We start from the raw sequence: 22,556 nt of genomic DNA, 5'->3' as shown, positions 1-22,556 counted from the left end.
TAAACCAACTTCGCAAGTATTTGTTATAACATTAAACAAGCAACTGTAATTATTGTTTTATTTTAAACTTTGACATTGGGTAGGAATACGACGCTTATTTTCAGATTTGCTACAAAAACAGTGTATACCTTTTAAGAGATTTCAGTCAGTCATATTTTTGAAGGTTTCTAGTGTTTCGCACATTTTGAAATTGTCTTGCGCTAAACCATATTACATCATGCAAAATGCAAATTTAAATGACAACAATTTATGTAATTTCAAACTGTTTCAGTCACTACAGCTGAAGCAAACACCCTCTGTCACACTACCAACGTGTCAAAGCATTACATTTTCGAGGAAAAACTCGTTTTTCAACATGTTTTTTTGTTGGAGAATACCCCGAAGTACTGGCGGGTTTTTCGGTTTTGAAAAGCAGAATTCATTGTAATCTAATGTATATAACACAATGAATAAGGTGCCGTTCGTGGGCGGTTCGGTTTGAATACACGAATCCTCAATAGGGCTTCACATGAAACCCGTAAGAGGTTATCAACATACGATACCCTCAACTGTATCGAGGGTACATCACAAACATAGAGGGCTTTGATAAAACTAAAATTAAATTGTTGTAATCTTACTGAGGAAGTGATAAGGGAGATGTGCTTCATACGAACGAAACTACGGCTGTACCATATATTGTTTACATACCGACGTGGAAATTTAAGGCACAATATAATGTAGCAAATAGACAAGGCTGCAAACCAAGCAAAATTTTACAAACGTATCGTTGTTCTGACTTTTATACGTTAGCTGTGATCGCCAAGTAAGGACCTGCGCAATGGAGCCAAGCATGCTATCGGATGACACGTTACTGTTTTACCTCTTCCTATTAACGCTTCTCGCGTTTTTGCCAGATATATGACAGTGTCCTCCTTCCTTCGTGGATGAAATTAGGGTATATATAATATCCAAAACAATTCTTCCACGTCAGTTAAAAAATGCAGCACACTATATCCTTACCCCGCAAGCCCGGGAACTACCAGATATCAGTGCTCCGCTGAGTTTTTCTCAACATTGGGAAATTTTCGCCAGTGTTTCCCATTCAAAATTTCAAACGTCGATATTTCGGAAATTGTGAGACTGATTTTAAAAAACCTGGTATTTATTTATTCATAAATGAATACACTTTCAAGATTTAAATAAAAATGACTACAGGCGCAATTCAATTCCCGTCTTCATGCACATGTGTCAACATGATCTGAAATATTGGTACATAAGGCTGCATTGCTGTGTTTAGACACTGGTCTAGACACAAGTGCAAGCAAATCGTCATACGATAACATGTAGAGTCAAATACGTTGCTGTCTAGCCCAGTCACGATGTGGGTGATTTGTGGAGTCAAGACGCTTTACGTGAAAAACTACCTGACTCATTGCATGTAGTGCAACGCGACATCGTCAACGATCCGCAAAGAAAACTATTTACAAAAGTTTAGATTATTATTTCGAATTAAGAAGACACTTCGTGCAAGTGCCGAGGCAGGAACGTGCATATTTTTTCCGTAATATATTTCTGCAGTACGTTTATTAATGGGGTCAGAAGCATACAAAAACTGTGCTTATAATTACCGCACACACATACCGCCTAAGCCAGAGATTTTCAACAGGTTGTATTCGTACCACGGAGGATATGAGATTACATTTCAGGGGGCTACAAGTTGCTTGGTTAATATTCAAGTAATGATTTGAAACAAATTCTTAATATACATAGTTTGATTGTGTTTCAATTTAAAGAACAATGTGGAAAGATTACGTAGTTGTGTTTCTTGCAGCAGCATCATAATATGTAACTTATAAACAACATATATGGCAGTTTTATTCAACATTATATACACTTAATAATAATTTAGTTGCTCTCATCTTCCTATCCCATTTTCTTTTTGCATGTAGATTGCGCTTGTGTTGTTATCGAGTAGTTTAATTAAGTAACAAGACCGTATATAACTGTCGTCTTCCATTTGCAACCCAATGATTTCAACGTCAGCTGTTTTGCAGAATTGAAGTTATTTTTCTATTAGTGATTTTACTTGGAATATAACACATTTGCAATGGTTGCCGAACGTTTCCATGCAATCAACAATGTTATTATTATTTCAGATCGTTTGCTTGATTGTAACATATAAGTTTAAGTTGATAAACAACCACAACAATTTTTAAAAAACCTTACATCTGGCAAAAGGTAAACGCACATATTATACATATCATTAAATCACAAACCATCAGTATTTAATTGTACAATGAAAACTTTGTAAAATTTGTTAGTTATTATAAAATTGCCTAATCTTTTCTTGAAAATACCTGAAAACATTATTGTTCTGAAAAGTTACCAGGAAATTGGCCAGTGTAATTAGTTGGCGAACTTTACGGATATTTCTGGAACAACTGGATCAGCGCGGCTAAATTTCATCAGGGTTTGGGCACAACTCAAAAATTATATTTCCTGGTTTAGTTTAGTTAGCTGAAATCGTGATTTGACAAGCAGCGATATTTTTGTTTTCTACTTTTGAACACTTGACAACAGGAACAAGTCCAGTTACGTGGGCATCATACCCCGCATAGAACAGTTGACAAAATCCTGAGCGAAATAGGGACGATATGAATGCAAATCTAGATACTACAAAACCTGGAGAAACTGAAGAAAACTGTAGAGCATGTTTAGCATCAAAATCGAACCCCAGTCTACAGGAAAGTGATTTATTTTACAATCTTGGAGGGAATCACCAAGCTTCAGATCCTTTTCCTTTTGGAGGTGGCACTGAATATGATATTTGCATCATTCGTGCAAAACGTGGTCAGAGAAACTGGCCACATTTCCAACCTCTCTCTGTGGATGAAACCTCGCCATTATTGCAACAAAATAGTAAGAAACAAATAACAGCAGGTTTTTCTTGTTTGGTTAAAAAAGTTGTGTCGACGACCGAAGTAATTTTTGAAACGGTAATATTTTCTTAAAAAACGGATATATTTGTACGTTTCCGAGATTGCAAAGCAAATTAGCTGTTAATAAATTAATTGTTTGATACGATATTATTCTCATGCATATCAAATATCACCCCTTTTTCTAACAAGAAGAAAGAAAATCACTTTTCCACAGGCATTGTTGAGAGCGACCAAACATTACCTAAACAAGTTCGCATGAAGGAAACGTTGGACGACGATTCTGGGGATGAAGAAGACTTGACTCAAGTAACTACTACTGACGTCACTACTACCCTGTCTTTAGAAGCACCACAACGTGATGTGAACAACAGCAATTTAAATATTGATGAAGCAGGTACAGTACGAGTTTTGGAGGGTTTATATCCAATGTCTAAAGTTTTGTAATATTCGCTATTTTCATTCGAGTTAAAAATGCGACAAGTAGTATATCACCTGGGAAAAACGCCACGACCTATTAACCATAAAAACACAGAGATCCGTTCAATCCTTTTTTTAATCGTATAATAGTGGAAGATTAGTGTGTCCAATACCTGTTATTTCATGCCATATATTGGCATTTCTGAAAACGTCTGATTTATTATTCCATATATTGCGAATTAACGTCCCGCTTTATCCGGAGTGAATAGTGTAATTATTGGATCAGAAACTTGATTAAATGAATACGGTAAGTGTTATGCTATACCGGTTTTTGACTAATCGTGATGTATATCACCACTGACCGTTTTCTTGTCTCTGAAGTAATTTCTCACCGTAACGCTTTATCTTATTGTTTGTTTCTTCATGCATTTCTCCTTCTTTTCGCATTTCCTTGCGTGTATTTCCCCGTTGCTCCCAACTGATAAAGCGAGGAGAACCTCGAGTTGTCAAGAAATATTTAATCATTCTTTTTCAACACGTGCCAATCCGACGTTTAGAAAAATAAGTGACTAATAGACTTATACCAACTTAATTATCTTGATTTGGCACTCTTTTGAAAAAGACTGACTATTGTATTCAAAAATGCAAACTAGGTTTCGCGAGTACCTCTCGCTTCATCAGGTGTAAATAAACACAATGCGATACAACAAGCAGGTGCAAATAGACTTATAGATCCTTACTTAATTTAACATTTGGTTTGCGTCTCGATTTAAAGCTATATCTTATCACCAGTAAACGTTTTCCGTTGTCGTTTCAGGAATGAAATTCTACGGAACGCGATGTCGTCTCGTCGCAGTTTGTGTCATTTTTCTTATTGTTGTAGGGACAACTCTCTTCTATTTTCTTTCGCGTAAGTTATTTACATGTATTGGTAAGCTGCAGACAGGGTGTGCAAACGCACTGTTTCGACCTGTGAGGTCTCATCAGTATAGGGTACCCAACAGATCGACGTTGACCGGACAGGTACCACAAAGTGGAAGCTAGTGTAAAAGCTAGCACAGTGCCACTGCAACAGCTGCACTGATGAGACCTCACAGGTCGAAACAGTGCGTGTACACACCCTGTCTGCAACTTACCAATATTATTATGGCTTTTTTTGCTCATTTATTTATATGTGATCAAGTATTAAACCGACAAATAACTCAACGTTTTGTTCAACCTAGGATTCTATAGTATACTTATCAAATTTACTTGAGACTAACTAACCAAATTAATAAATTATTTCGTTTAAAACCATCTTTAAATAACTGTTATCGTTTGTCACCCAAAACATGCATATATTATATTATGTCTGGTATAAATATTAATATAAAATATGGCAAACTAATTGATAGCATGACAATCAACGAAGTTAACGATGTAGTTTACAGAACCATTACCACATAGCATTAATTGTAAAGTTTTCCTCTTAAAGCTTGTCCCAAAATCCGACCGGACAGAAACCGCATCGATCAATGCACTTTTCACAACTTCATGTTGTCCTCGTGCAACTTCGTTTGTAAAAGTAACTTCGTGTTAACGGTAAGATGTTTATTTATGTCATGTTGTCCCGTAGAATTTACACCGACCTTGCATTTTAAAACATTAGATTTTTGAAATGTCACTGATAATATTTTACACTTTTTATTGCCACCGGCACGAAAACATTCCGCCAACCAAACCCCCAAACCACTCAACCCATACCGGCTAATTGCGCAGAAATTAAACTATTTGTTTTCTGTCAAAGGGAGCATCACAAACCACGTGTGGCTTCTACAGAACCTGGACGTTACCTTCACCGACATGTGCATGCCCACCTTGCTTTGAAGGATCACAATGCCAGTATAGTCGAAATTGGAATTCAATTGTGAACACATTAAAAACCATGTCTTTGTTCCATCCAGCCACGTTGGTAAGGAAGATGGGAGCAAAAGTTGTAGAATTAGGTTTTTAGGTGGCAAATATACTGAAGCTATAGTTAGTGTCCCAATTTTTTCACTGTATTTATTTATATTTTATTGGACTGACATGAGCCCTCGTGAAACATAATTTTTGCAAACGCTGGGCTAAAGCCGTGCGATTATAAGTTGTCTGGGCTGTACAATCTGGTGGTTGAGTTTCAAGGTCAAATTGGGACATTATTTGACCAAATGCTTGCTTTTTAGGTTCACTACGGCGATCACGAGGTATATTGCGTTTTGGATCCAGAACTGCCGATGTTTAAGTTTACGTGTAGTTGCGGATTCGGGCGTTTTCCAAGCCAGACGTGTCACCATTATGAGTCGCCGCCTGGTGCTTGCATTCATGCAATGACGAGCTTGGTGATTGATCTGGTTAAGAAGGGTGTGTTTTCTCCGCCTTGTAATGCTATTACATTTAACAGCACAATTCCATGTTAACAGAAAAAATCAACCACTTATAAATTACTGTTGCCATAGGTTGAATGTACCAAATAAAAAAACCTAAGGAACTAATAGGCCGGAAGGGCACCACGCAAGGCACGCGTAAAACATTATGTTCATTGTGTATTTTATCACTTTATAATGGCGTCATATCCCTTTCGTTAAACATGATCATAAAAGTTCTTGCTTATTGCTAATGTGTTTAAGTGTTTATTTCAATTACTGTAACAGCAATTACTTGAACAGAAATGTATTGGCCGCATACTTTTTTTGGGCTGTGCACCCTGTTGTTCAAAATTGTTTTCAAAGCTCAGCACGTACTCTTGTGGAACGCTAAGCTTTCGCCAATCGCAGCATAGACAGGCGTGTTACGATGTAGGATCTTATAACACGCAAAAGCAAACATTACATAACACATTTTAGCTTTTGGGCCTTCAGTGGTCAAAACGTTTCAAGAGAGATCTACTGACAAACTTGATTTAACAACGCAGAAGTTTTTCATGCAATCGCATGACAATGCAGGATCGATCGACAGCGGATGCCATTACTTGGCGATCTTAGCTATCGTATTTCAATCATTAGGTTCACCGATATTGGCCAAGGTATTTGAACTATCGACCCTGGGCAAAGCGGGCCCAACGCTGCATCAGAACTACTGTAAGAGGTCGGAAAAGGTATATGGTGAAAAAGTATACTGGTGTGCAAGAGCACAAACTGCCTGGCGACCTTCATGTTTACATAAGAGATTTCTACCACCGTAATTGGGCAACCCAAATGTGTGTCATGCTATCGCAAGGCAGGATCGCCGCACTGCGCAAACCCTGACCAATGATAATGACTTAACTGCAATGCCAGTCGCCCTAAACTTTATTTGATTTATGAGCTTGTTTTCGGCTGTAAAGTTAAATTACCAATGTATTTCCTATCCGTATGTTTTTTTACATAGATTTGTTGAACTACTCACCACCAGAGTTTGCTCAATTTAAATACAATAGCACAAAACTAAAAGTTTTGTTTGATTCTATATGCAAGACCTTTCTGTTAAAATGGGATAACACGAATGTAAGTGTGTTTATATGTGGAAGACCTTTTAGAGTATATCTTATAAATTACAGTAATTTCATACAATTAGTTATCATAACGAAGATAACTGAATGCTTCCAAAATTTACTAAAATAATTTGATTTTAAAATTCTTTTAAAAAGCATTAAAAATACCCATACAGCGTATTTATTTAACAGTGATTCCAAACCTTTTTGTGGTTGCGTACCACTTCAAGGTAAAACAATTGCGATGCGAATCACCTAGTTGAGTGTTACAAAGCAACCTAGGGGATAAAGTAACAAATAATTTGAGATCAGTTACGATTTCTTAAATTTGCAAATTACGTTAAGGTACTCGCGTACCACCTGGAATGCCGTCGCGTACCACTGGTGTACCACGGGTTGGGAAACAATGAAACAAAACACTATAATTATGACATCATAATGAACCTATATTTCAATTAAAGATTTTGTTGTAGACTGTTTTGTTTCAGTTTGACTGTTTTTATTTTATATTTTGCGAAACACAATAAATTAAAATCAGTCATGTTTAATAAAGAAAAAAAATGCTTTGCAATCCATAAACTGTAATGAGCTTCTTCAACATGGGAGCAGTTGCGGTTCGTCTAAAGGTTTTCTGGCCAAACCTTACGGCGACTCTGTCGTTCAAAGCAATTCTTGTCGCCTAAAGCAGATATTTATCGGTTGTCAGTAAAATGTTGTTAAATCGCTGCTAACAACACAAAATACAATCTTGTGGTTTGGCGGAATGTCGAAAAAAGATTCAAAACCATACAACGTATGTATTTCAATCAACGTATAAATCATTTTATAGCAGTGTCTAAAGTATATTCTTATACGGTTGATGATAAATGATTAGGATCGTCTATTTTCTTTGCTGTCGGAAAGGTTTGTAAATGTTGAAACGCCGGCCGACGTTCAGACTGTCCTTCCCTCAGGGCTTAATGTTACTGCGAACACGAAAAGTGAAATATTTTTAAAACTTAAAGTGGATAGCTGGTGTGCATCAAGCTCACATCTAGAGCAATGGCTTCCAGTATTTGCATCTTCCGATTGGTCGTTATGTGTAACGTTGTTGCCCACATTTATGGTAAGTTAGATTGGTGTTGAAATACAAAAATATAGAACAGCAAACAAAAAATAATGTTTTTAACGAGTGAGCACTTGATAGGACTGAGTTGTTGGCAGTGTTCTGCAAAAAATCAAGAAGAATGTGCTAAGTATGGAAAACTTGTGACATGCACTTCAAACCAGGTATGTCTCTGTGTTGTGTTATGTAAACCTGCTGGTTTAGTTGAGATGTGATGTAGAAATGCTTTACATCATTTTATAACTTCAGTTCTTTGGCGCGTGCACTACAAGTTGAAAACCAGTGAAGAAATTTCGTATAGCTCGGCCAGTCTCGCGATTTACTTTACTGATTGTAACATAGGACTAAACATAAATAAACAGGACGATGTTATCTGTATAATGTGCCAGTCATTGCTCACAAATGTTAACAACAACTTTTTGCTTTAAGGATGTCTGCGCTACAACTGTCCGTCGGGATTATTCTGTATCGAGAATTTTTCGACGGTGTAAACAAAAACAATCCTGCTTCAATGACATGAAACAGGTTGCCAAGTAACAATTATAACATTAACACAATTTTGTTTCTTTGGTTGCTTTTTAAAATTTAATCTTGGAAAAGTGTTTCTCATTAAAAATGAAATAAACCATTCATTAACTATTTTCGTTTTATTTTGACATCAATATATATTGTGGAATATTTTGGTAAAGGACAGTTTTTCTGACTAGTGGGCTTCTAGTTGGGCACGTTTTTTTATTGTAACGCACATCTGTATATAAAGAAATATAATAGTAGTCAAAATAAATTGCCGCAGTACGTAATGTGATCTTTCAAATATCATGGCTAATCATTGCAACAAAATGATATTCGCCACTGATGAGTTTCTATTGTTGCAGAATTGGAACAAATACGGTTGGAGACATCAATGCAACACTAATTTACCTTCTTCGCTTTGTCAATGCTGCTGTGAAACGGATTCGTGCAACCTGGAACAAGTTTGCACAGGTGAATTTTTAGTTTTACTTGTTTCCAATATTTGAAAACAAGCAAAACAAATAACTAAAAAAAGGAGAGCGTCATCAGTATGTTGATAATGTCGATTATGTATCAAACAATATGGCTTTTAAATCAAAGGCTAGTCCCTAAATCCCACCACGGCGTATCAACTTCCATTTGTCTATCTCGTTACTTACTTGATGATAACTTCCATGACTGTCCAATCATTGACCGTTACGATCAAAATAGCCACATTTTTTACATCCTGTGGATGAAGAAAAATGTTTCTTTTTTTGTAAATTTATCTTGCATTTTACCCTGTAAATGCATTTGACCCACATTTTTTTTAACGTAATATATACTGTATCAATGTGCTCATCATTTTGTGCAAGTACTTTCAAGTAAGGTCGTGTCGTTGACAGGAAAATTGAGCGCCATGTCTTGCCCTCGACAGCCGAAGGAGTTTGAGAACGGGGTGTATTTTTGTACCAACGATAATCGGATCGGTTCGATGTGTCAGTATCGCTGCACAAAGTCCGGTTTCCATCTTAATCCTCAAGGAGTTACATCTATTCATTGCATGGAAAACGGACAGTGGTCAAACGACCCTCCCTGTTGCGCCAGTCAGTAAACGTGTTTTTATAATCTGATTAAGGGCCGGAAACATATTTTGGATTCGAGCAAAAAAGTACAAATGTGTCCGTAATGCAACATTATGCGAATCTTGCAAATTTAACGTATACAAGCTTTCACCTAACAAAAAAAAACATTGGAATATTTACTTTGTGAGATACTACAGGTTTACGTACTTTATTGTCGGGTAAATATATTACATTATTTGTTAAAGAAATTGCAAATACGAATCCATGCAAAATCATAAATGATATTTAAGACAGAATAAAGAACAGTTAACAGAACTTTTACATAAAAACCTAAATTAAAACTATTCAGTCTAAATCCACGCAAAATCTTTGAAGAAACTTAAACAACTTCTTTTTAGGACCATGCCCACCGTACGCCCCATTCGATTTGGTTTATGTTCTTAATAGACATAATGCAATCGCCCGAAGAATGATTCTGCAGTCATTTTGGTGGAGTTTCAGTCAGTAAGTTTCTCATTTATTTTTAGGATTGTCCTTTTTTTGATACGATCAGCTGCAAAGTTTAAGATAAATATATCATAATGTTAGGTTATGGAGCGTAGATCCGGAATTCTACCGTGCATCCAGGGTTTTGTATAGTAGCATCGTTCATCCAACAACCTTAATCCATCTTAACCAGTCATGGGCGTCTGGCGGAAGTCCTCGGAAGCTTGAGCCAAGTAACTTTATACGCTTATAATCCTCATCTAAATCATAATATTAAATTAAAACAGATGATTATATGGATGATTTCAAGGCAGATTAATCTCATATATTTCACCATAAACTAAGCGCCACAGAAATAGTTGAGAAAAGCTTACAAACACCAGTGGTTAAATGTAGTAGGCATCCGTAGATTCGTCATCAGCAACAACTTTTCCGGCTATGTCGACCGATATTTTAACTGCACGGCGCTTCCAGTGTTGTTACAGATGTACTTAAGATTTTCGCCACTGGTATACTCTAAGCTGTTTTGTTACAATGCGCCTGTTTTAGCAATACTTTGCTGTTGTATCGCTGAAGATAAAGAATGTGCAGCTAGCGACACGTAACTTTACGGATAATATGAGCATTATAAAATTGTATGAAACAACCAAGAGGTGCTCGCTTTACCACATGGAATGCTGTGTCATGATAACCACATGTTGGAAAACACTGCTCTAAGGTTTTCTTAGTTGCCCAGCTGTTTTCACCTTTTGTTTTCATTGTTTACTTATGTAGTAGTCATTAGCACTCAGGTATGATTCGATTCGATATGGATCAGTGCACATTACAACTTGCTAATTTCGGTCACATTAAAAATGTCTGTTCTGATGTGTCGACAGACGACGGAGTTGTGAACACAGGAAATGCACTTCGTTTTGTGAAAGATCACGTGTTTGTTGACGACCATCGTGACGTCAAACATATGGATGTCATTTTCGTTGTTATTGACAAAAACTCTGACGATGATGTTAAAGAAGTGGCCAAAGCTTTGCGTGACAAAGGTGTCCTAGTAAGTATTTTGCTATTGTTGGTATGTTTAGATATAGTTTCTAAAAACCTTTGCAACAAAAGATTTTAGAGTTTCTGAAAAAATGTTAGTTTACAATTAAAAAGGTTATCATTATATTGGCACTTTGCAAAGCTCCTTTAGCCTACATGTGTATATTGATATAAATTGATGAATATTGATATATTTTGATCACAAGGTTCACAGGCTGCGCAGCCAAGGCATTGCAGCCATTGAGCTGCTATAGCATACGAGTGCTGAGATCGCCCATTATAAAGGGCCTGCGCGGTGGGGCGATCCTGCCATGCAATGTGAAAGCATGGTAATACTTGATAACTGTGATAGATATCCCCTACGTATGTGAAGGTCGCCTGGCAAGTGGCACAACACACGTTGTGAAACCAGCTGGTAGAGCGTTTGGCCTGGTTTGCTCAGGGTCGTGAGTTCAAACCTCACTGGGAGCTGAATTTTTAAAATCTCGCTCCGATTTATCGGAAAAAGTGGCTGATCCATACTGACTGCAATGCCTTGGCTGCGAAACCTGTGAAGCTTATGATCAAAATACGAGAGATCGCCAAAAATAAAGGTCCTGGGCAGTGGGGCGATCCCGCCTTGCTATGGGAAAGCATGTTAATACTTCTGCACTTCTTAACACTTCAGATTTATGTCTTGTTTATGAACTACATAAATAAACCGAATATGCAAGAATTGTTGGACATAGCTGGAGTGGAGGAGCATGTGTTTATATCTAATGGAGATGTGGAAGGAATTGGCCAACAAATAGCCTTGGAAATGATGGAACACCTTTGTCAAAATGTTTGCGATCTATCTGGACTTTCACACGAGCATTGACCTTCTCTGTTTATACTTTCTGTATTATTGATTAATCCTAACAGCAAAAGCATTCTCCTTTTGGTTGTAAACCAACTTCGCAAGTAGTTGTGATAACATTAAACCAGCAACTGTAATTATTGTTTTATTTTAAACTAAGGGAGAAGGTGAACAAAAATACAAGCGGAAACCCGTATAAACAGTATTGCAGGGTTCACGGACGAAGAGCGACTTTGGGGGGGTTTGCTGGGCAAAAAATTCTCTGGTCACCTGATTTTTATCCAAACCTCAACATTTATATATGTATGATGAGACCTTCTAAGTCAAAACAGTGGCTATCTGTCTGCAGCTCGCAGAATTCAACATTAATGTCACATTTAATGCCACCGCAAACCAACAATAAAACTACGCAAAACCGCAAAGAGTTTCAACATGCTACTTTATGTTTTCCCAGCCTATGATACAACACAGAGTAACGCTAACAAGCCTTGTTGAGTTCACTATGTTGTCATCACCAATTGATATCCAGTTGCCCAATTAGTCCCCACAATCTTCATAGCAAGCAGTTACAACCGACACCAGTACGAAATATGTTTATACAGTTTCAAAAATTACTTTTTATAATATCCAATTCGGCTGTAGCGAACACAGTGAATATTAATGTGAAAAGTGTAATATTGGCATTGTTTATATTCGTGACCGGTTTCCCACGTACAGAAGGACAACACAAGCGTGTGCAAAAGTAATTACAAACGACCGCCCTGACTCTAAATCAATAACCTCGTCTCTAAACTGTTGTAACTTGCTGATCCGCCCTGACATGCCTCGCGGACGCCTTTGACCAGTGCCACTATATAATGAATTGGATTTACCTGTGTTGTTGGTGGGGGACGTGAAGATGAATCCACCCATACGGTGGTGATTCCACAGGATTCCATTTTGCTTGTGGTTTCATTTGGACTGCTGCCGTACGTTTTAGCCATCTTAATAAAAGATTGTTTACCTGATTGGTGTTGGATACACGAAGTTTACAGAAAAACATGCGATAAACGCAACAGTATCTAATCTTCCAAAAGCAGTTTTATTTGCGAAGAGTTTTCAAGCTTTGGGAAATCTATGAGACGTTGCAAAGATACCTAAAACAAAATATAAATCATACAAAATTTACTCGTACTATATTGCCAAGAACTTGACATGGGAAAGTGCAAGGGCTGTTTGCAAAGTAAAACCGACAAGGGATCTTTGCAACAGCACACAAATTTGCCAAAACAAGAAAGAGAATAAGATGTTTATTGGTTGTTTGTGTGTTTTGCTGCAACTGCGTTTCCAAACTTCGCTTCACTAAACAAACCAAACTTGGGTTAGTTTGTTTATTCTATAGACACCAAAGATAGGAACGAAATATCGTGCAGAATACAGACGATGATTCTACACAAAGTCGATCCAAATGTAGAATGATTCTCACCACAAAAACCACAGAATATATGCACGAATCTATATAGAGCAAGTATGCAATCGCAGGGGCCACGATGCTATCATAATGCGATCACTATCAATTGTCAATTTTAACTTATCTCGGACAGTTCAATGAACGGAGGTGTTTACTATAAGGATGCACCGAAAGTTCGGTTTGCCGAATTTGAACCGTAGTTTCGGCCGAATATATAAATATAGCTGTTTCGGAGCATCACTAGTGTTTACCTCGGCAGTGCGGAACTGCAAGTCATTCATTGCATCATTTTCGTAGCATAGCAGGTTACATAAGTTTGAAAAACACATTACATTATAGCAGGTTACATAAGTGTGAAAAACACATTACATTATAGCGCGTTACAGTTTGTACTTGAAATTTTTTTTTTCCGATTTACCTGCACAACACTTTTTAAAGACCAAGTGGGCGATTGGATGTCCATTGGCAATGACAACAAGGTGAACTCAACAAGACTTAGTGAGCGTTACTCTGTGTTGTATAACAAGCTGCCAAGCTGGGGAAACACAACTGGTCCCTGTCAACCTTTTACGGCAATGTACAATCCTTGCTATGTGAAAGGACATGTGTTTTGTTGTAGACCTGCTCAGTAAATTTAATTGCACAATCTGTAAGTTCAATTTGTACATATTCATGCTTTGCAAGATAATATGTTGCTTTTTTTCCTACGATTTAATCAATCCATTTGGTCTGAATTGCAAATAAAAATATTTACACCTTGTTACGGACAATAAGCTCCCCAGTACAAAATAATTATTTCCCGCCATTACAGTGATTTTGTTGTCGACGTCTTGTGACGTAATAAGCATCTACTATCTTATGATCCCCATGTTTCGGCCGGTGTAATGTTGAGGCTGGTGTAATGTTGAGGCCAGTGTAATGAGTCTGTATGTGCTTTAACATTCTATTTGAATACAGGTGTGGTCTAAATCTTTTTAAAATGGCAACCTAGAAATTTATTTCGAGAATACTGGAATAAACGTGAATATTAAAACTTGACCGACCTTATGCAACCAGTTAAAGAACTGTAAGGTGGAATTCAGGAAGGACTTGAATTCCACATTATTTTAAAAAGATTTTGTTTGCCCCGGTGATATCTCGGTCACCATCGCAAATTGAAGATCTATGTCTAAAGACACAGGAGAAGTCCCGCCTACATCACAACAGCTGTTTGATGTAATTGATGCTGTGAAACCTGCCCAAAAGCACAGCGAGTGTACGTGTCGCCGAAATGCTGATGCCGCCGCTTTAAGACTTCAACAACTCAAGCGTCGATGTGCTTTAAAATCAAGAATGTTGGATCTTGTTCTCGAGCTCTCTAAAGCCCAGGACGATGTGGAATTGGCTGAATTCGCTGCGGACACAGTAAGTGAATTCGACTCGTGCGAATCTACGCAAGGATGCGACCTCACCGCAGTTACGAAGCCGAAGTCCAGCGGTTGCCACCAGCGTAGATGCCACTGGGGCCGGCACATTTGAGACGAGTTCTCTCAACCGAGCGTTGGGACCACATAAAATACGTCCACAGGCGACTACCTCAGATTTGTACGTATTTGTTGAAACCGTGAAGCAAGGTTTTAACTTACCCAAACTGACGTTAGAGAAATATGACGGGGATCCTCTTAAATATCACAAGTTCATGAACGATTTTGATCGACAGATAAACAAGGCTTATCTATCTGACGCCGAGTTGGGATACCTCTGTGAATTTTGCGTTGAGGACGCCCTGACTAACATTTTGGAATGCAAAAGCATGCCTCCCGAATTAGGATACAGGGATGCATTGGATATACTCCACAGGAGACATGGGAGATTAGACCTTGTTGTTAGAGCACATATGGACAGATTGACCTGCCGGTCGCCACTTAAAGACAACTACTTCAGAGGTTTGCGTTCTTTTCGAGCACAGGCTTCTGTGAGTTTTAAGCTGTTTAGTCAGTGGAACTGTCGGTACACACTTGATTTGCCACAAAACATTGAGACCGTTGTACAACGTTTGCCACAAAACGCGATCAGACGATTTATCACAAAGTCATCCGAACTCCGTTTGCGGAATCGGCCAGTGACTTTTCAAACCTTGTTGGATCTTCTTGAGCTGTTGGCAGAGGATAGTCTTTCACCTATGATGAGGTTTGTTTCCGTGGACGAACGTAAGTCAAAAGGTCAAGCGAGCTTGAAAGGAAAGCTGCCCGAGTGGGTTGCAGCTACCTACTCAACGGTAACCAACGGTGTATCAACGGAGACTTTTGTGAATCACGACTCCCTCCGACCCACTCAAACCTGCCCCGATTGCGAAGCCTTTCATTTTTTGTGGAAATGCGAGGTCTTCAAGAAACGGTCGCTCATAGAACGCCACGCGTTGCTTTCGTCCCGACCATTTTGCGGGTAGAGGATTGTGGCAAAAGGCACCACACACTACTACATTGGACACATCCTACTGGTCCATCGGGTCAACGCACAAGTTCACCAGTGGAAGGTCATGGGGCCGGCGTGTCTGGAACGTCTGCTGCCACGCTACGAGCTAACTCTGTGCGTTTCAGAGCCTTGCTATACTCATGCATTTCTGGATGACGGATCGGATACTTCACCTTGCTCTGAAGTCTTGGCAGAAAGGTTGGGATTACGTGGTGTGGAGGACAACTTAACGATAACCACCGTAAATGGAACGCAGACATTGCGCAGTAGTAAAGTTTCGTTATCAGTGCAGGGTTTAAAGGAGAACGAACGATTTTTTATGGAAAATGTCATGGTCGTGCCCAAGTTGCCGAAATTACAGGGTAGCATTCCCACAGTAAATGATGTTAAGCGGTATCAGCACATCCGCGACCTTGAATTTCCTGTAATTGATTGTCCAGACGAACAACGCGGTGTTGTGCGTGGTACACGAGGCGACCCCGTTGCTATACGCACTGGGTTGGGTTGGTGCTTGTTTGGCCCAGGAAGAGAACACCGCAGCCAAAAAGCCTGTGTCAACTTCATGCATTCAGACACGAAAGTACATCGTCAGTTGGATCAACTATACAGTAATGAGTTTCAGGAGAAAGGCCATCAGGGCCCGGGACTGTCATTTGATGACAAACGCGCTATTTTCATTATGGAGAAGAGTGTCATCAAAGTGGATGGACATTACCAGATTGGGTTACCTTCATAGGCGTCGATTTAGGGTTGACTGGGGTGACATGTCACCCCTCACAAACAAACAGGGGTGACAACGTATGCATTGTCACCCCTGGATTCTGTTTGAATTTAAAAATTATTGCCAGAAAAACCACACATATATTGTACTATGCGTTAAGCTAGTTTCAAACGACCTGTATTATCACCTTCACCATCATGACAAACACAAGTGTTTCGTGGTTTGTTACACAGCGCAGCAGTTGTTGTAGCATAATGGTAAGAAATGGCACTGTTGCGTAATAGATTTGTTTGTTATTTCATAATTACTGCAATAGACCGAGTGAAACAAAAATGTGCCGCTTTCAGTAAGGGGGTCCATAATTAAAGTATTTAAAACTTAGTGCTACAACAACATGATTCGGTGTAAAAACAAAGTGACATGAAACGGAATTTGCGTCGTTTGCCTACGTTTAGGGCGATACGACTGACGAAATGTTTTTTGCGTGTTTCTAAAACCTGGAAATGTCACCCTTAATATTTTACAAAACGTTAAAAAATCGACGCCTTTGGTTACCTTGGAAGTCGCCCGAACAGAAGCTGCCATACAATAGAATCTTGGCAGAGCGACGCTTGCTACATCTAAAGCGGCGTTTTGAGAGAGATACCCAGTTTTTTAACAAGTACAAAGAAAAAATAGAGGATTACTTTAAACAAGGGTTTGCGCGGAGAATACCCACGGACTGTTTGCCATGTACAGAGCAAACATGGTACATACCACATCATGCTACTGGTAACAAATTTCGAATTGTTTTCGACTGTGCTGCTTCCCACAAGGGATACTCTTTGAACGACAAGCTGTTGCAAGGGCCAGACCTTACCAATAGTCTTGTGGGAGTGCTGCTACGTTTTCGCCAGGAAATTGTTGCCTTTGCGGCCGACATCAAGGGCATGTTTCATCAGGTGAAGGTTGTTCCAAAGGACTGTGATTCGCTACGATTTCTGTGGTGGCCTGATAGCGATTTTAAACGCACCCCTGTGGACTACCAAATTCTTGTGCATTTGTTTGGTGCCACCTCTTCGCCTAGTTAGTTGTGCAAGCTTTGCGCTAAGAAAAGCAGGGTTGGATGAAAAGGACTTGTTTTCGACGCATGTTGTTCAGACTGTTTCAAAGAATTTTTATGTAGACGACTGTCTTAAGTCAGTGCCAACAGTTGCCCTGGCCACTGAGCTTATCAAGGATGTAAGTGCCATTTTGCGTGAAGGAGGATTTCATGTAGCAAAATTTCGAAGCAACTCATATGTTGTGCTTGAATCTTTAGACCAGGACGACCGCTCAGGTGCTGTGTTGAACATGGATTTATCGAACCTGCCGATGGAAAGAGCGTTGGGTGTTCAGTGGGACATGGCCAACGACTGTTTTGGAATTCGTGTAAATATAAAGGAAAAACCATATACTCGCCGTGGTATGTTGTCAATGATCAGTTATGTCTATGACCCACTGGGGTTTATTCAACCATTTGTTCTTCCCATGAAAAGGCTGATGCAGAATCTGTGCAACCAACAACTTGGTTGGGACGACCCACTTCCCCAAAGTGTGGTCGAGCATTGGAATGTCTGGTTGGACCATGTGCCTTTGTTGAAAGACGCGTCAATTCCGCGATGCTTCAAACCGCCTGACACGGTTATCGAGTTGACTGAACTTTACTGCTTTGATGATGCCTGCGAGGCCGGATTTAGCCGTTTTTTGTTATTATATTTTTGTATCGATTAGGCAGGGCGCTGTAAAACAATTTCTTTCTGTGGTGAAATGTTTCCTATTGACTTCATTAAGTTTTTAGTGAAAAATAAATATGATAGCTCGATTTGACAACAATAGAGGTGTCGCCAAGCTGACACACGGCCGTGAACCGAAAAATATGGGGAAAACACTGCTTTGAAGTACAGTCCATTTAATAGTTCGATTGGTTGACAGTATTTTCGTCACAAGGTCATGGTTGCGCAGACTTCCTGTTTATGAGAGTTCTCGAGGAAATGACCGTCCAATAGCAGTTATTTCCTCATCAAAACTTTATGGTTGCTTATTAAGACACACTGCAAATCGTAATTGCGCAGTTTTTGTCAAATAACCCCATGTCAAGCTATTGCACACTTGTGAAAACAAATGGTTTTACAAAATAAAACAACCAATTTTATCAGCAACCTTGTATTACAATGCTTATAAATGCTTTGCGTCGTGTTGGCTTTCAACAACTAATAACCGTTGTTTCAATGCATATCGTGTGCTTGATAGCGTTTCAGTTGCCCACACCAGTTATAAACTGCTGCGCCCTGTAAACTTTTTAACAATAAATTATAATAGTATTGTATAAAATTGTAAATGGGAACATGTTATGTTGGCAATAAAAACTTATTTCGGCTTTTGATTTTCTACGCAATCACGATTTGCAGTGTAAATGTGGATATACTGCGGTCTTCATGTTTCGTGTTGAAGCTATAATTTATCGCAAAACGCCCAAGCAATGGATTTCTTAGATATCACGATTTTAGTAATTAAATTCACTGAATATACAAGAAAAGTGCTTCATAAGAAGTCCAATGCCGTGTCTTGGATAAACATTTAACATACTTTCTCGAACATAACAAAATCACTTTTTTATAACTTGCTGGGACAAATAATGTGGCTGCAAAGAACACTCGAAACATAACTAAAGGAAGTTCGTTGACACGAGACTGAATGTTATAGGAAGTCATCTTCAAACCTACGTATTGAAATATCTATAGTGTAAACAACGATGGTGGCTCCTATGTTTACTACTTGTTACAGTGGGGAGAGCACGAAGTCAAACACAAGATCTTTCTCGGTTGACATGTACATAATATTTGTTGAAGTAAGTGTATCTTAATACGTCAATGTTTACCAATGGCCGTAATAAGTTGCAAAAAAATCACTTCGCCGTCTACTGTGCCTGAATCTGCAGACTATACAAAAATAAATACATACATATATAAGTTTACAATTCTGTTTTCCAAAGATGCAAACACCATTATTTTACACACCGATGCTTATGACTTTACCTTTAGGGCTGTTGGGTTACCATGTAGAAAACAACAGCAAAGTTTGATGAGGAAATTACTGCTATTAGACAGTCATTTTATCACAACTCTCATAAACAGGAAGTCTGTGTAACCATGGTATAGACAACGTTTTAGCAAAACTAGTTGCTGTCACCTTCACTAAATAGACATGCTGAGTTGTCTTGTTATCGCAATATTTCTTGTTATTGCTTTGGAATCAGTTTGTCAAGGTATGGTTTACAGGTAATGTTAAATAATATATCAGAATGAAGTTGTAAAAAAATAGTATGTAAACGAATCGAACTATTGAATGGACTATACTTTGAAGCAGTGTTTCCTCATATGTCTCGGTTCACTGCTGTGTGTCAGCTTGGCGACCTCTATTGTTATCAAATCGAGATGTTATTTTCCACTCAAAACTTTATGCAGTCGATGGGAAACATTCCATCAGAAAAAGGGATTGTTTGTGCAGCGCCCTGCTTGATTATAATAATCGGCTAATAATAAATCGGCTACATGCGATCCAAAATGGTGGGTTTAGTAGATTAGAGTTAACTGTTCTTGGACGGTACGTTTGGTGAGCTAGTTTCAACTTTGATGGGATACACTTAAACAGCAGTATTCCTTTTATATGATATATAAAACCACCAAGAGTTTCAACACCAAATTATTTTCATTTGTATCGTAATTTTGTCATCGCGCTCTTTTTCGACAGGTCGATATAACGATGGAAAAAGTACCTTCGATATTGGCACAACCACAAATACAATAAACGTCACAGTGGCCTTTGAAGCATGTTTTGCTTCAGTTCCTAAACATGTGGATGCGAAAGTGTCGACAACCATATTGCCTTCACTTCATCTTGGCATTCACATCTACCAAGTCAATCAACTTTCTTTCGATACCACCATAGAACGTATGAATAGTTCTGTTGGATGGAATCAAACTTCTATTACTGTCAAATGGAAGAATTATATAAACAGCAGTAAGTCTATGAATATTAATAAATGATGTGTAATGCTTCAAAATACTTTGTATACAGCTTGGTAAGGAAATGGGGTTGATAAAATAATATGAAGTGATCCCGTTAACCACACCTAAGTCGATTATCTTTCTTTGCAGGTTTTCTATGGTGTATATAGTTATTTTCATCACCTGCCTAAATGTAAGATAAACTTTAAAAAGTGTAAAATTAAAAAACTCGGCTTCCCGAATTAAATTATATCAAAGTCGACATCTGTTTATATAACTATTTTTTTTTTGTCAGATTCTAGAAAGAATGAAAGCAACGGACTTTACAATCTTCGTTACATTTACCTTGGAGAGAACATTACTTGGGACAGCGCAAGAACTCATTGCAAAAAAAATACGAATAGAGATCTTTGCAATAGAACCCAAATTTGCAAAAGCCAGAAAGTTTTTTCAACAGGAACCACTTGGGGAATTAATTGGACCCCCATAAAGCACGTGGTTTCACTTTCACTTTGACAATAGACCGATTAATTCCATGGATCACTTATATAACTACAAACATATTTGTAATTTACGTCGTTGCTTCTGTTTGGCGGTGGACCGTAATTTCAAATGAACAGTGATTTTCAAATGTTTTATTTTAAGACTATCCATAAAATGGTGTTCTTAATTTAGAATTTTGCAGTTACGTCTAAAAATGTTTGGGTAGTTCATTTATTTCAACAATTTAAATCTGATTGCACCTACTTGCAGAGACCAAGTGGGCGAATGGATGTCAATTGGTGATGACAACATGGTGAACTCAACAAGACTTTGTGAGCGTTACTCTGTGTTGTATAACAAGCTGCCAACCTGGGGAAACACAACTGGTCCTTGTCCACCTTTTACTGCAATGTACAACCCTTGTTACGTTAAAGGACACGTGTTTTGTTGTAAACATGTAACTTAAATTCCAGTGTAAAAAGTGTGCATATAACCGCCTGTCATATCTTATTTTGTATAAATGTTTTTTTATCGCGAATGCAAATTATATCCAAGCATATGGACCGCGAGTTATACATTGAAATACATTAAGTGTGTTTAACTCGAATGTAAGATGTTGCTTGGAATCGTGCAATTTTTATTGGGATTTATGCACGAAATTAAGAGTGTGTATGGCAAACACTATAGGTTGGATCACTGAACTTAGTAAATTGTCTTTGTGTCTGTGTTACCTTATTGACAAATTGTGCTAAACACAGAGTAACGCTCACTAAGTCTTGTCCAGTTTACTACGTTGTCATCACCAAATGACATCCAATCGTCCACTTGGTTTCCGCAAAGAGATTTCAAATTAGATGTAGTGATTAAATGAACGTCGAAACTCTAATATGTGATGCCCACTAACAAACGCATTGGCAAAGCAATCCCCAAAAAATTCCATAAACAAATACCAGAATTTCGTACATCAACAGTCGTAAGCACATTTTACAACATAATTTTTCAGATTTGGTGGGATGCCCACATTACAATTCGATAGATATTAAAGTTAACCATCACACGACGTACCCAATAGGTGTCCAATTGTTGCCAAATGTGGATGCGGTTAAATGACGGCCAGATGAAAACCACTCCAAGTTGTGGTCACTGTGTATTCATCTCAATACAGTTCGGTACAAACTTCCAGGAACAAGCAACGCTATGGTATCTAATAGTTCCATGAAAATTCACAAGCTACAAGGGTGGAAACAGAATGAATTTTCTCTTAGACAAATCGCTAATTACGCCCTAAATCACAAACAAATGTCTCATGTTAGTTGAAAAATACTTGAACAGGACTGTTGGAAATTACTATGAGGGAAAAACTTAGAAATTCTTTACTGTAATTTTGTAGCTTATCAACAATTTATCCTATAGAATAGAGCATGGATTTCGCATGTGTCAACATGGGATTATGCGTTACAAACGAGCGGAAGTCGGTTTTGTCATGAGTAAATTGCACAAACAATCGACAACGGCATTATGTTACCATCACTGACGATTAACAAGATAGCA

At 38.3% G+C, this 22,556-nt stretch overlaps 4 protein-coding genes across 4 annotated transcripts; all 4 read left to right on the top strand.

The window, feature by feature from the left end:
* Window positions 1-2,633: 2,633 nt before the first annotated feature.
* LOC145913962 (uncharacterized) lies at window positions 2,634-5,201 on the top strand. Its single transcript, XM_083001731.1, has 5 exons — window positions 2,634-2,898; window positions 3,133-3,312; window positions 4,153-4,245; window positions 4,810-4,916; window positions 5,094-5,201. Exons 1-5 carry the CDS (start codon window positions 2,634-2,636, stop codon window positions 5,199-5,201), a joined length of 753 nt encoding a protein of 250 aa, XP_082857857.1.
* Window positions 5,202-7,866: 2,665 nt separating this feature from the next.
* On the top strand, window positions 7,867-11,890 carry LOC145913959 (uncharacterized). The gene is made up of 9 exons (XM_083001727.1): window positions 7,867-7,930; window positions 8,012-8,094; window positions 8,360-8,455; window positions 8,806-8,914; window positions 9,328-9,528; window positions 9,906-10,011; window positions 10,096-10,226; window positions 10,872-11,041; window positions 11,699-11,890. Exons 1-9 carry the CDS (start codon window positions 7,867-7,869, stop codon window positions 11,888-11,890), a joined length of 1,152 nt encoding a protein of 383 aa, XP_082857853.1.
* Window positions 11,891-16,104: 4,214 nt separating this feature from the next.
* On the top strand, window positions 16,105-18,246 carry LOC145913956 (uncharacterized). Its single transcript, XM_083001725.1, has 3 exons — window positions 16,105-16,496; window positions 17,051-17,559; window positions 17,660-18,246. The coding sequence occupies exons 1-3, from the start codon at window positions 16,105-16,107 to the stop codon at window positions 18,244-18,246; spliced, it is 1,488 nt and encodes a 495-aa protein (XP_082857851.1).
* A 1,457-nt stretch (window positions 18,247-19,703) lies between these two features.
* LOC145914248 (uncharacterized) lies at window positions 19,704-21,564 on the top strand. The gene is made up of 4 exons (XM_083002050.1): window positions 19,704-19,780; window positions 20,266-20,535; window positions 20,818-21,013; window positions 21,276-21,564. The coding sequence occupies exons 1-4, from the start codon at window positions 19,720-19,722 to the stop codon at window positions 21,469-21,471; spliced, it is 723 nt and encodes a 240-aa protein (XP_082858176.1). The 5' UTR covers window positions 19,704-19,719; the 3' UTR covers window positions 21,472-21,564.
* The last annotated feature ends 992 nt before the right edge of the window (window positions 21,565-22,556 follow it).

The sequence above is a fragment of the Ascidia mentula genome, chromosome 9 (assembly GCF_947561715.1).
Source record: "Ascidia mentula chromosome 9, kaAscMent1.1, whole genome shotgun sequence".
Taxonomy (NCBI): domain Eukaryota; kingdom Metazoa; phylum Chordata; class Ascidiacea; order Phlebobranchia; family Ascidiidae; genus Ascidia; species Ascidia mentula.
This window is presented reverse-complemented; position numbering and strand designations above follow the sequence as displayed.